The sequence below is a fragment of the Rhincodon typus genome, chromosome 17, assembly GCF_021869965.1.
Source record: "Rhincodon typus isolate 14 chromosome 17, sRhiTyp1.1, whole genome shotgun sequence".
Taxonomy (NCBI): domain Eukaryota; kingdom Metazoa; phylum Chordata; class Chondrichthyes; order Orectolobiformes; family Rhincodontidae; genus Rhincodon; species Rhincodon typus.
The window spans coordinates 52,360,650-52,374,818 of record NC_063348.1 but is presented as its reverse complement, the minus strand read 5'-3'; the positions used below and the strand labels follow the sequence as shown (position 1 = coordinate 52,374,818).

General features: G+C 41.6%; 1 protein-coding gene across 1 annotated transcript in view; it reads right to left on the bottom strand.

Annotated features, from left to right (window-relative positions):
• Positions 1–14,169, bottom strand: part of slc5a12 (solute carrier family 5 member 12) — a 53,241-nt gene that overhangs the window by 730 nt on the left and 38,342 nt on the right. Inside the window, exons 7-14 of the mRNA XM_048606891.1 lie at positions 12,865–12,994; positions 11,064–11,152; positions 10,837–10,949; positions 8,772–8,839; positions 6,073–6,159; positions 5,794–5,981; positions 5,599–5,702; positions 472–584 (exon numbers count right to left, since the gene is read on the bottom strand). Coding sequence (XP_048462848.1) covers positions 472–584; positions 5,599–5,702; positions 5,794–5,981; positions 6,073–6,159; positions 8,772–8,839; positions 10,837–10,949; positions 11,064–11,152; positions 12,865–12,994 — 892 coding nt within the window. The remainder of the gene's footprint in view (positions 1–471; positions 585–5,598; positions 5,703–5,793; positions 5,982–6,072; positions 6,160–8,771; positions 8,840–10,836; positions 10,950–11,063; positions 11,153–12,864; positions 12,995–14,169) is intronic.

Sequence of the window (14,169 nt, the reverse complement as noted above, 5' to 3'; positions counted from 1 at the left end):
TTCCCCATCAACTCTCATACCCCATCCCCATGGACTGTCACCTTCATCTCTTCCTCTTCCCCCTGTCCCCCCGATGACAGTTTAACCTATAGCTCTACCTCTGCCCATTCAACCGGTCATACTGCACATCTACTGGGAAGGATATTTTATTCTATATTGAACCTCTCTCTGGTCTCTCTCAGTAGGAATGAAAAGGTCAACATGCTAAACACTTCAGCAATTATTTTACCATGATGCTTGTCTAGCCATTTAACTTAAGAGACATGATTTCTTCAAAATGTTGTTTTGACCCACTGCTTTAAAAGAAATTGATTCTGACCCTCAAGAAAATCAAGTCACCTTCACAAAACTGAAACCAAAATCTCATTTACCTCTTCTTCAAAGACCAAGATCCCAAATAATAATACTAGATTATAAACCATTCACTCACATAACATACAATGGAAAGGACGTTGAGAAAAATAGACTAACCTCTATGGTTTCCTTCTCTCCTTGACCAAAGCAACACTCCCTTTTGAACTCCTCTGACAGATTGCAGACTGGTCTGATCAGCAAAGGCTTCACATTTCCATTGTGTGTGCGTCCTGGAAAAGAAGACAGCATTCCTATGGTATATCTCATGGTTGTTTAGTATTTGTTTGAAGTACAGCTGACTATTCATCACATGTGGTCTGTAACTGGGCACCCATGTGCCAGTGTTTTCATCAGTTGTAACCTTGCTACCTATTGCATCATTTCTGACTCCTCAAAGGCTGTCTATTATCTACAAGGCACAAGTCAGGAGTGTGTTGAAATACTCCCCACTTGCCTGGATGGATGCAGCTCAAACAACACTCAAGAAGCTTGACACCATCCAGGACAAAGCAGTTCACTTGGTTGGCACCACATCCACAAGCATCCACTCTCTCTGCCACTAATGCTATATCTCCATCTCTAGTGTGTACCAACTCCAAGATGCACTGCAGGAATTCACCAAAGATCCTGAGACAGCACCTTCGAAACCTACGGTCACTACCATTTAGAAAGGCAAGGGCAGCAGATACCTGGGAACACCACCACTTGCAAGTTCCCCTCCGAGCTACTTACCATCCTGACTTAGAAATATATCACCGTTCCTTCAGTATCACTGGGTCAAAACCCTGGAATTCTGTCCCTAACAGCATTGTGGGTCAACCTATAGCACATGGACTGCAGCAGTGCAAGAAGGCAGCTCATTACCACCTTCTCATGGGCAACTAGGGATGGGCAAGAAAATAATGGTATAGCCACCGGCACCCACGTCCCACAAATGCATATAAAAAGTTAGGTGGGGTGACCAAAAACTTGGCCAAAGAGGTTTTATGCAGTTTCTTAAAACTGTGGAAAAGCAGAACATATGAATACACAAAGGTGAACAAGCAGCTGGACTAGGCCATTTGGCCTGTTGAGCCTGCTGTCACATTTGAGAAATTTATGATTGACCCGCTTGCATCCTTGAATCTCCAGTCATGACTACCTCTCAAAAGCTATCACACACTCCCCTTCCTTGAAAAAAGTCCATCTCTACCTTAAAAACATACAAAGACTTTGCTTCCACCACCTTTGCAAGAAGAAAACTTCAAAGACTCAGGGTAAGCTGAAGGAAAAAAAAAACTCCCCATCCTCTGTTTTAAATGGGCAACTCCTTATCTGGAAACAATGGTTCACATTTCTCCCACAACAGTATCCCTTGTTCTCATAACTAACCTCTCAGGATCTTATAAATTTCAATCAAGTTGCCTCTTATTTTTCTATAATCTGTTGGATATAAACCTGTCCAACCATTCCTGATAAAAACAACCCATTCTAGGTATCAGTTGAATCTCTAAATTGCTTCCAAAGCATTTACATCCCTTCCTTAAATCAGGTGATCATTACTGAATACAGTACTCCAGACGTGGTCTCACTAGTACTCTGTATAACTGAAACATTGCCTGATGTATTCAATTTCCCTCACAATAAATGATAACGTTCTATTAACTTTCCGAATTACTTGCTACACTTGCATATTAACTTCTGCATCTCCGACCTCTGCAACACCTGTCCTGTGGAGGTAATAAGCTTTGCTTTTATGCTTCTTGGAGAAATTGACAATGCTGTTCTTTCAAACATATAGCATTTGCAAAACTTGGCCCATTCAATTAAACTATCAAAAGCTTTATGTAGCCTTCTTTAGTCCTTTTCACAACTTACTTTCCCCTATCTTTGCATTATCAGCAAACATGGCAACCATACCTATGTTCCTTCATGTAAGTCATTTATATCTATTTTAAACAATTTAATTACCAGCACACTGATCCCTGTAACACACCACATGTTACATATACCAACCAGAAATACACCCACTTATGGCTATACTCCGCTTCCTGTTATCCAATCTTCTATCTCTGCCAACATCTTAACCCCTACACCATTATCATTTATTTTCTGCAATGACCTTTGCTTTGGAACTTTATTTAATGCTTTCTGGAAAGCTAAGTAAAGCACATCTACAGGTTCCCCTTTATACATGAATTGGCTAGACATGATTTCCCTTTCAAAAAACCATGTTGACTCTGCCTAATTATGTGGAACTTATTTAAGACCACCACTTAAAAGAACATACTTAATACTAGCTTCTAACATTTTCCTTCTGACAGATGTTAAGCTAACTGTCTGTAGTTTTGTCCTTTCTGTCACCATCCCTTTTGGATAAAGGAGAAACATTTGTTATCTTTAGATCTTAGAGTCATATAGGACCGAAACAGACCCTTCAGCCCAACTTATCCATGCCAACCAAGTTTATAGAGTCATAGAACCATATAGCATGAAACAGAACCTTTGGTCTAACTTGCCCATGCATACAGATTTCCCAAACTGAACTGAACTTGCCAGCATTTGTCCCACTTCCCTCTAAACCTTGCCTATTCACATATCTGTCTAAATGTCTTTTAAATGTTGCAATTGTACTCACCTCTACCACTTCCTCTGTAGTTCATTTCATATGTGCACCGCCCTCTGTGTGAAAAATTTCCTAAACTGAAATAGTCCTATTTGCCTCCATTTGGCCCATATCCCTCTGAACCGTTTCTATCTGTTTACCTGTCGAAATGTCTTCTAAATGTTGTAATTGTACCAGCCTCCACCACTTCCTCTGGTAGCTCGATCCATACACGCACCACCCTCTGTGTGAAAAGGGTTGCTCCTCAGATCCCTTTTAAAGCTTTCCCCTCACATTATAATCCTATGCCCTCTAGTTTTGCCCCAGTCCTAGGGAAAAGACCTTGGCTATTCACCTTATGTATGCCTCTTATGGTTTTATAAACCTCTGTAAGGCCTCTTACACTCCAGAGGAAAAAAGTCCCAGCCTATTCAGCCTCTCCCTTCAGCTAAAACCCTCCAACCCCGGCAACATCATTATAAATCTTTTGTGCAGCCTTTCTAGTTTAATAACATCTTTCCTAGAGCAGGGTGACCACAACTGTACACAGTCCTCCAAAAGTACTTCAAAATTTCAATTTCTTTAACGAAGCTAGGATGAAGTCCATCATGATTTGCCTCCACTTGTCAACCATAGTTCCAACAATTTACTCAGCATCGTGCCTCCAATGATTGTGATTTTCCTAAGTTCCTCCCTCCCTTCTACATCTGAATTGAATGCAGTTCCAACAACACTTAAGATATCAACACCATCCAGGCTACAGCCACCGCTTGAGTGGCACCACATCCATCATTGTCAACATTTACTCCTTTTACTTCTCTGAATGAACTACAACAAAACTCCTGCAGCAATTACAGAAACCAGACCTCCGAAGGGGTTGTGGTCCCATTTTGGCAGTCAGAGGCAGGGTGTGTTTCATACCACTTCTGACTATTCTTTGAACTGGAATGTATAACAGGGCGCTAAACCTTAACCAAAAGTTAGGTTTTCATTCAACTCAGCCTTCCCCCATGGTCATTGTTCCACAATGTTAATGCTTGTAGCAAAAATAAAATTATGTAGTGAAGCTTGTGGTCTGGGCAGAAGGTTGACACACTCATCAAGATCAAAATCCAATATATATGACAGCAGCTCAATTTGCTTTATAGTATCATGAATGACCCAGGTTGGTGTCTCGAATGTCCAAGAAAACAATAAGAATAGGAGTGAACAGGATATTCATTTCCTCCATTTCAACTCCCTCCCCTATCATTCCAGTAAAGCTCTCATTGTCCCAAAGGACAATAGGACTGCTCTCTCTTTAGATTGAAGCAACTGGAGGTGGCTTAACCTGAGGATCACCATGCCTTAGGCAATGGGTGAGGTTGAGAAAGTGGAACCTTCATAATAAGGCTGTATTTATCCACAGCTCTATTGTAATGGCAACGTATTGAGTTGCGTGTGAAGCAATAATGACACATTACCAGCTCAGTGTTTGCTTTTCTGTATTTGAGATTAAGGCAGCACTGGTAACAGTTAAATCCAAAGACCACTATTCAACATAGAGATAGCAAGAACTGTAGATGCTGGAGTCAGAGACAACACAGTGTGAAGCTGGAGGAACACAGTAGGCCAGGAGCAGGAAAATTGACATTTTGGGTCGGGACCCATGTTGCCTCTATTCAATGTATCTAGGATTGTCAATAGAATTGGGATTGTCATTGTTATGTTGCAGATTGTCAACAATAGACTGTCGTTCAGAGATGGATGAATCTTTAGAATCCTCTACCTCAGTGTGCTGTGGAGGCTCTATCAGTGAATACATTCAAAACACAAATCAATAGATTTCAAAGTATTGTGTTTCAAACTAAACCAAATGCACCACATCTGTTCAAGAAGGCATCTCACCACTACCTTCTCAAGGATAAGAATGCCTGGGCAGTAAATGCTGACCCAGCCAGTGATGCCCACATCCCATGAATGTTAAGTATATGAAGCGATATAACAGGGTAGTGTAGGAACAGGTGTTGAGATGGAAAATCTAGTTGATTAGAGTATATACTCCCGGGGCTGAATGGCTTACTCTTGCTCCTATTTGTCATTGATGTATCAGCATTCACACTAATGATCACTAGCATAAAATCTTAGAATCCCTACAGAGTGGAAGCAGTCCATTCAGCCCATCAAGTCCACACTGACCCTCCAAAGAGCATCCCACTCAGAGCCAACCCCCTGTCCCATCACTGTAACTGTGTATTTCCCATGGTTAATTCACCTAACCTACACATCCCTGGACACAATGGGCAATTTACTATGTTCAATCCAGCTAACCTGCACATCTTTGGACTGTGAGAGAAAACCAGAGCACCCAGAGGAAACCCACACAGACACAGAGAGAACATGCAAACTCCACACAAAAACAATCACCAGAGGGTGGAATCAAACCCGGGTCCCTGGTGCTGTGAGGCAGCAGCGCTAACCACTGAGCCACCGTGCTCCCCAGCGTTTACTTCATGATTGGATTATAAACAATGGTGCCATATCCACTGCGAACTTTGGTCTGAAAATTCAAAATGACATTTAAAAAACAACTGAATAATCATTGTCTGTAATGAGGTGAGAAATACCAAGAGCTGATAAGATCTACAAAGCTTGAATCTTTAAAAACTGCTAAAACAGACCTGATAGAAAGCTTAGCAGAAGACCTGCTACTGATGACCCTAGAAAACCCAAAGGACTGTAGTAGAGGTAGGATATAGAATACCACCTGTCTGCCAGTGGAGATCTGCCAATGAAAAACAGAAGGGTAGTATTGTTATTATCACTTTATTTAATTACAGCAATTCTTAACTTGAACAGAACTAACATAATCATACCTGTATATCTCTGTGGGGATTACGGTTGGCAATGATGTTGAAAAAAGATCTGATGTGTTCAGTGGTAAGCAACCATTAGTACTTAAATATAAAGGTAGTGTCTTCGATGATGGTGCAGGATACATAAAGCCACCAATTGCAGGCCAGAATGATAAGGTTACTCCAATGACCAGGCCTCCAATTGCACCCTGTGCGAGTCAGATGCATTTGTGCTCAAAATAATGGGTTAAAAAAAGGTAATGAATTAAAATTGAAGGTAGGAATGAGCTATCTACTTACAATCCAGTTTGCACAAGGAAATAAAATGCCCAAGGTAAATAACCCAAGCATTGGCCCCCCACACATCCCATGAATACTGAGAGCTGCCTGTAAATTAGAAGGAAACAGTTAGAACAATTAATACAGAAACAAAAACACATTTTTGAAAGTCACTTTCCTGACATGAGCAAAGAAGAAATTGCTAGTGCTGGAAATCTTAGTAGTGGGCGGGGTGCTGTTAAAGGAAAAGACAGGGGAAGTACAGGAAGTGTCAGCTTTTGGGGAAAGAATGGGGAAAGTCAGTAATTTGGGAATGTCCTTCTTCAGAACTGAACTCTAGAAAGGATTATAAAAGGATTCAATAGAATTGGAAAGGAGGGAGAGATACTCCAAACACAGAGAGCAAGCTCACCAGCACATGACCTGAGCACTATTTCAAGGAGCGATTTGTGGGTGATGCCAGAATTCACCACAATCTGGCATCAGAATAAGCATGTGTGACATCGAAGAGACAATGAAACATGGGTCTGTCAATCTAGAGAAGGAGAGAAAGAAAATAGCCCAGGCTGGTCTGACAATGTCATATTCAAACATAAATGTTATCCTACCTCTGAATGTGACAAACCCAGCCCAGGTTATGACCACTTCCTGCTGTAAAGGAAATAGCCTACTTTCAGTTGCAGGGTGTTGTGTGGTTCTTCAACTGTTCATGCTCAGTCCCATTTGAGGGAGCGGCCTAGTTACAGAGGGGATGGCAAATCTGAAAGTATAACCTTAACGATACACAGACCTGAAAAGGGCCCGTGAGTTCTTCCTGTGTGGTGGGAAGCCATCTACTTTGGATGTGTTGCGTAATGTCATTGTGAACAAATAACATTCAATGGGACAGGAAATATAAAAGTCTTTTATGTTCAGATATGTGTAACTGCTTTGGATACTCACAAAGATCCATTGAGCAAAGGAAAGATTGTATCAATAGAAGAATATCTCCCCTTTATCCCCATTTTAAATTAGCTTTGTGAACATTCTGGGAACTTTCAATACAAGTATATGCTTTCTTTAGTGAAACTGTACGCTGTTCAAGGAGGAGCCTCACCTATGGTATGCAACATAAAGAAGTAGCAACGGGGGTTGAGAGGCATATCTGAGTTCTACAGTGGAGAAGGTGTTTCATAAAACAGTAACAGAGACTGTTGGAGCTAGCATTTCCTAGACCATTGATGATGGTAAAATGTTTCTGCATTCTGCTCCATTGAAGCTGCAGATGATGTAACCATGGACCTATTGTTTACCACCCCATCCCCATTTCCCTCATCCCAATCTTCCTCTTCTGAGTTCCTTCCCAGCTACAGAAACATTTGGACAAGGAGAGAGACAGAGAGAGAGAGATTGAAATTACATGACTGAGCCCCTAAGACAATTAAGACTGAGATAGATAGGTTCTTGATTATCAGGGGGATCTAATTGAAACTTTCAGAATACAGAATGGCCTGGACAGAGTGGATGTTGGGAAGATGCTTCCATTGGTAGGAGAGACTAGCACCCGAGGGCACAAGCTTAGAGTAAAGGGAAGACCTTTTAGATCAGAAATAAGGAGAAACTTCTTCAGCCAGAGAGTGGTGAATCTATGGAATTCACTGCCACAGAAGGCTGTGGAGGCCAGGTCAGTGAGTACATTTAAGATGGAGATAGATAGGTTCTTGATTGTCAATGGGATCAAGGGTTATGGGGAGAAAGTGGGAGAATGGGGTTGAGAAACTTATCAGCCATGATTGAATGGCGGAACAGACTCGATGGGCCAAATGGCCTAATTTCTGCTCCTATGTCTTATCTTACATAAGTCCCCAGTTCAAACACTGAAATGATCTTTGTTCAAGCACGTTGTGAATTATAGGACATGAGTGGCCTGTAACCAGTACAAGGGGTAAAGGTAACTCATGTGAAAAGTCACTGAAGGATAAGATCACTGACAAACTCAGCTACAGATATAGACCATATACAGCTGAATGGCTATGTAACTGAGAACTACTTTGATTTTGGTAACACTAAAGCTTTTAATAGTACATTCTCAATGTGAATCCTTAATAATACTCTAACATGAAACTGAATGCATCTCCATGTGAAAAAAAGCCTCTTTGTTAGATATTGCTTCCCTCATTGGGCACTTTTAATCTCAATTAATAAAACTTCGATACAGAATTCAGCAGATCTCAGTGTGAAAGAATAGTTCAATGTTAGATACTGTCTGCCTATTAAAGCAACGATAGGACTCTGCCAATCAGCCAACTATCCAGCATTATGTCAAGATAACTGGAAAGAAATTGAGATGTAAATTGAGTATAAAATTGCAGGTGAAATCAATGGAAAAATTGGCACTGAGACAGCACAATAAAGAATGCCAGAAGAAGAGCTCTTTCAAGGGTGTCACTTACAAATAATGTTTAGGAACCTACGTGCATGCACACACAGATTTACTGATGATTTGGGGACCTTTTTTTAATTGGTTTGAGAAGGACTGCTTGTTTTACCATCTATAACAAGAAATCTACATTAGTGCTACCACAATAGCTTATGCAAGTAATGGGTCTGCACCTAAATGTTCAAGTAGGGCAGAATATTAAGCAACTCAGACAATCCAGCAGCTTCACTGTTTAGAATTACTAGAGTATTATTTTGTTTCTAGAACAACAGACAGACCGCAGATACTGCACTGCACTTACCTGTATGATGCCTCCCATCAATGATGCTGCAATTGCCATTGAAGTACATACTACACCAAACACTATACCTGCAAGACAATGGGAAAAAGTGATGAGAATGGTAAGGAAATTCAAACATATTTAGATTTAGTCATAGCTATATTTAATTATCATAGAAGTATGCAGACATAACACTGATTTCTAAGAATCAGGAACTTCATTTTTTGAGTTTAATTTTACAAACTTTAACGTGCTACTGACATGTTTTAGCTCTTAGCTTCTGGTAGCTTTTGTTTTGCTTGCCTCTGAGTCAATACCCAGCCTTAACCAATCAAGTACAGTGAGCATAGATCAGTTATCAGACTCACATAGTTAAATGAAGACAACAACTGCAATCGCATTCATATAGCACATACAACTCAATAAAACATCCCAAGGCTCTTCACAGGAGCAAGTATCTGGCAATGATTTGAAATTAAACTATATAAGGAGACAAGAGAGACTATAAAAATTTTGGACAATGATGTTAGTTTAAAGAATCATTGCAAACAAAGGGAGAAATAGGAATGGGATTCCTTGACTTTTGGAATAGACAGCTAAAGATATGGCTGGCCACGGTGGAGGAATTAAAATTGTGGATATGCATGAAGTCAGAATTGGAGGAGTGCAAACACCTTGTAGGATTGGCAAACATTCCAGTGTTTTTTCCTAAATGGGGAGAAAATTCAGAAGTCTGAAGTGCAAAGAGACTTAGGAGTTCTAGTCTAAGATTCTCGCAAGGTAAGTTTGCAGGTTGAGTCAGCAGTTAGGAAGGCAAATGCAACTTTGGCGTTTATTTTCAGAGGACTCGAATATAAAAGCAGAGATGTACTTCTGAGGCTCTGTAAGGCTCTGGACAGGCCACATTTGGAGTATGTAGTTTTGTGCTCCATATCTCAGCAAGGATGTACTGGCCCTGGAGTGGGTTCAGAGCAGGTTCAGGAGAATGGTCCCAGGAGTGGAAAGCTTAACATATGAGGAATGTTTGGCGACTCTGGAACTATGCTCGATGGAGTTTAGAAGGAGGAGGGGAGATCTAATTGAAACTTTCAGAGTACAGAATGGCCTGGACAGAGTGGATGTTGGGAAGATGCTTCCATTGGTAGGAGAGACTAGCACCCGAGGGCACAAGCTTAGGGTAAAGGGAAGACCTTTTAGATCAGAAATAAAGAGAAACTTCTTCAGCCAGAGAGTGGTGAATCTATGGAATTCACTGTCACAGAAGGCTGTGGAGGCCAGGTCATTGAGTACATTTAAGATGGAGATAGATAGGTTCTTGATTGTCAAGGGGATCAAGGGTTATGGGGAGAAAGTGGGAGAATGGGGTTGAGAAACTTATCAGCCATGATTGATTGGCGGACCAGTCTCGATGGGCTGAATGGCCTAATTTATGCTCCTATGTCTTGTGGTCTTATAGTGAGATTTGGGTGGGATTTTAAAAAGTGAAAAGGTGAGAATTTTCAAATTAAGGGGATGCCAGGTGAGCAATCAGCATAGGTCAACGAGTGGATGAATTTGGTGTGGGTTTGGAAATGGGCAGCAGGGAATTGGATGAGTTCAAGTTTATGCAAGACTTGAGTCCCAGGCAAATGTGAAGGGAAATCTTATGATGTCACTGTTGCCTCATTTTTATTTCAATGCCCTTGGAAAATCCTTAAAGTAAGAATCCAGGCAAAAGGGAGAGACCGTATTTATGATCTTGGAAAACAAGTGATCCCTGGATAGAATTATCAACATAATGCAAAGTCAGTTTAACTAGATATACCATGGTGCAAATTCAGAAAAATATACAGCTCAAAATAATTGCAGCAGTGTAACAGCAACAACAATGTTGTATTAACCAGAATTTAGTGATGGAGGGAGCTGCAGTAAATTGCTTGGAGGCAGAAGTAAATTAACATGCATTAACACAAAGCTGCACAAAAGCACAAAGGTTCTTAAGGAGGAAACTGGTTCAGGACAATTGGAAGTGAATTATATTTCTGTTCTCTTCAAACCCTCTTTCAAAATGAAAATTTGATGGGCTATGTAGATGGAAAGTACTTACACAAGCCCTTACTAATCCAGGTGCTTGTCTTTTCCGACACATTGGGGAAGCACTGTTTCACAAAGTCTTCATAGGTTACAGTTGCCAGTGCATTAATACTGGCAGCTACTGTGCTGTAAGCCAGGAAAAAAAAGCAAAAATGCCACAACATGTTGACAACCTATTAGTATGCTTTAATAAAACAATTTCAGCAAGTGACATAAATGTGGATATTCCAACATACTGACCTAAGTGTGCCACTAAATGCACAGGCTACAAAAAGCCCAGGAAGTCCTGGTAAGTGTCCCAATATTTCCATAACAAAATAGGGCATCAGCTGCAATAAAGAGAAAACAGATGTAAAATGTGTCAAGAAAATGTTCCCTAAAGGCTGTGCTTGGAATTCTGTCAGCTTGTGAGCAATGTGAGCCACGGTGAGTCATAGTCAAGGAGTGAGAGAGATCAACAGTACAAAGAAAGCCTCTTTGGCCTATCACCTGTGCCTGTCAAAAACAACGACCTAACTATCCTAAACCCATTTTCCAGCACTTGGCCCATAGCCTTGAATGCCTTGGCAATTTGCACTTCTAAATATTCATTAAATGTTGTGAGGCTTTCTGCCTTTATGACTCTGAAAGATAGTGAATTCCACACCCCCATCACCCTGTGGGTGAAAAGCTTTTTCCTCCCATCTCCTCGAAACCTCCTGCCCATTACGTTAAAATCTATTTCCCCAGTCATTGATCCTTCTGCCAAGGGGAAGCATTTCTTACAGTCTATTCTGTCTGTTCCTCATATAATTATATGCAAAAGCCATTTGGAAAAAGACAGTTTTACTGTTTAAAAGTTTTAACGGTAAGACAAGAAGCTCATTAGTGAGTGGACCAGTTTGTGTGCAATAGCATCTCAAAGAGCAAAGAAAAACTGTACAGTGCACCAATGCTGCGCTGATACATGATGCCATTCTAAACTAAAAATATTTTGCCTTTGTGTGGTCCATATCCCTCTTTTCGCTGCATTTTCTTGTATCTGTCAAGGCACCTCTCAAATGTTGCTATTCTGTCCACCTCCACCTCCTACTCTGGCAGCACATTCCAATCGGGTGTGCCGAAGTTGGTGTCAGATCTTGGTGGTACGGATTGAGCTCAGGCAATGGAGGCGTTGTATCCAGTCAGGGAAGAGAAAAGGGAATGGATGCTCAGGTCCGACCACAGAGTTATCAGCTTGGATTGGGTGGATCAGATCCTACAACAGGATGGGAGCCCTTTGAGAGAGGGGCCCTCTGGAGCCAGCAGGGGGCGTATCAGGTCCTGGGTGGAGTTGGGTAAGGCCTGTGGGTTGTAAGTGGTCTCTGTGAAGTATAATTACGGCTGTGTGAGCTAAATATGCATTGAGTTTGTTCATTTCTCAGGTGTTAGACTATGTATTTAATAGCCTAACTTTTCATGAGTCATTATTTACTTAACTAAACATGTTATCCAAAGTCTCTGTTTTTATCGAGACTTTCAGAGTTTCCAGGTGTAGATGACTTGCTCAGTGGAAAATTCATTTTCCCAACGATTCACTCGGAGTCTGCTACAATTCTGCAGGGTTCCCATGCACAACTGTGATCCACACTGACAACAACTGTCTATCTATTGGAAAATCTGTCTGGATTTGAAGTTATACTGCATGTTCTTAGTTCAGCAGTGGCATGAAGGTCTTATTAATTATGCTCATCAATAATATCAGAAGCTGCTTCAACAATAAGCATCTGACTTCGATACATTCAGGGAGCAACCCCCTCATCGCTGCACGCCAAATAACCTGTTGAACTGAAAGTTGGCAGACGGTTGAACTGAGTCGTCCTTCCTTTCTATGAGACAGGGAGCACTTTATGTTTATACTATCTGCATGCTTATAACCGAGAGAGTTAGCTATAATCTACAGCAGTTTGTAGTAATCTTTGCAAATACTGCAATGGGTTTGTAGATTTATGTTGCTAGATACATAATACCTCATTATATTATTTACATTCCTTTTTTTTTGTATACTAGTTTTGTTGCTTACCTGGTCTGAAGCTGAAATGAATCCTGCAGTCCATGGATCACAGTTTACATAATAGCTGTACATCACTAGTCCAGAGAACACTGCACAGACAATGATGACCCACAGTCCGAGCAAATTCAGGTACAGTGCCCTGCGACAAGAATTTAGATTTTCTTTATTAATTCTTTATTGCGTGTGAGTACTGCTTGCAAAGCTAGCATCTGCTGCCTATCCCTAAATGACCCAGAGACAGTCAGGTGCTTATTTAAAATATTCCACATGCAGTTATACCCGGAGCAGTGTTAAGAAGGGAGCCCAGGATTTTAACCTGGTGACAGTGAGACAGTTCCACATTAGGATGGTGTGTGGGACTGGGAGGAAGCCTGTCAGTGATGTTGTTCCCTTGCATCTCGGTGCTGCTCATCTGGTGAAGTTGGTGAGTTTAGAAGGAGCTGCCAAAGGAGGTTTATGATGAGAGGCTGCACTCACAACCTTGGATCTGATCAACATTGTTGCCAGTGACAAAGGGGCTGAATGTCGATGGTGGTGAATGGGGTGTTAATCCCGTGGATTGTCTCAAATAGTGTTGAGCCCTTTGGAGCTGTGACATTGAAGCGAGTGGTGAGTATTCTGTCACACTCCTGATTTTTGCCGTGTAGGTGGTGGACCAGTAATGAGGAGACAGGGGATGAGTTACTCACAACAGAATTTCCAGCCTCTGACCTCTATTACAGGCACAATGCTTTTGGGCTGGACACCATGGGATGCCACAGTCCCCAGCAACCCCATTTTGCTAACAATCGCAATGGCTGTAGTGCAGCAGTTTCATGCTGGGAGTGGGTGTTTGTCACTTTAAGACAAGACTCCTGCCCCTATTTCAGGGGGTAACACTGTTTTGGCAAAATACCAACCATATGGAGGCCATTGGCTCTGTAATAGCGCCGGCTGGGATTAGTGGTCAGTGTTGGGACTGCAAACAGTCCTACCATGCCAAGGAGCCCAGGAAGGTTCAGAGTCTGATGTCTCAGCAAGGCCTTGAAATGAGTGGGCTCAAGAGACCAGCTGGGGACAGAAGTTAAAGGGGAATCTAGCTCCGAGTCAGAGTGAGTGACACAGGTATACCTCAATTAGGTTTCCACACCCCTTGCCTGACACTGAGGCTTCAGCTTGGTCTGGGGCTACTCTCACTGGCAAGATGAGACCCTTAAGTTGCTATTAAATGTTCACAGCAGGGCCTCAGTAGGCCCGAGGATGAGTTTATCTGTGAAGACTCCACGCTACACTCTGTGGGGGTGCCCTCAATGGGGGAGCTTAAATTCCATCCCA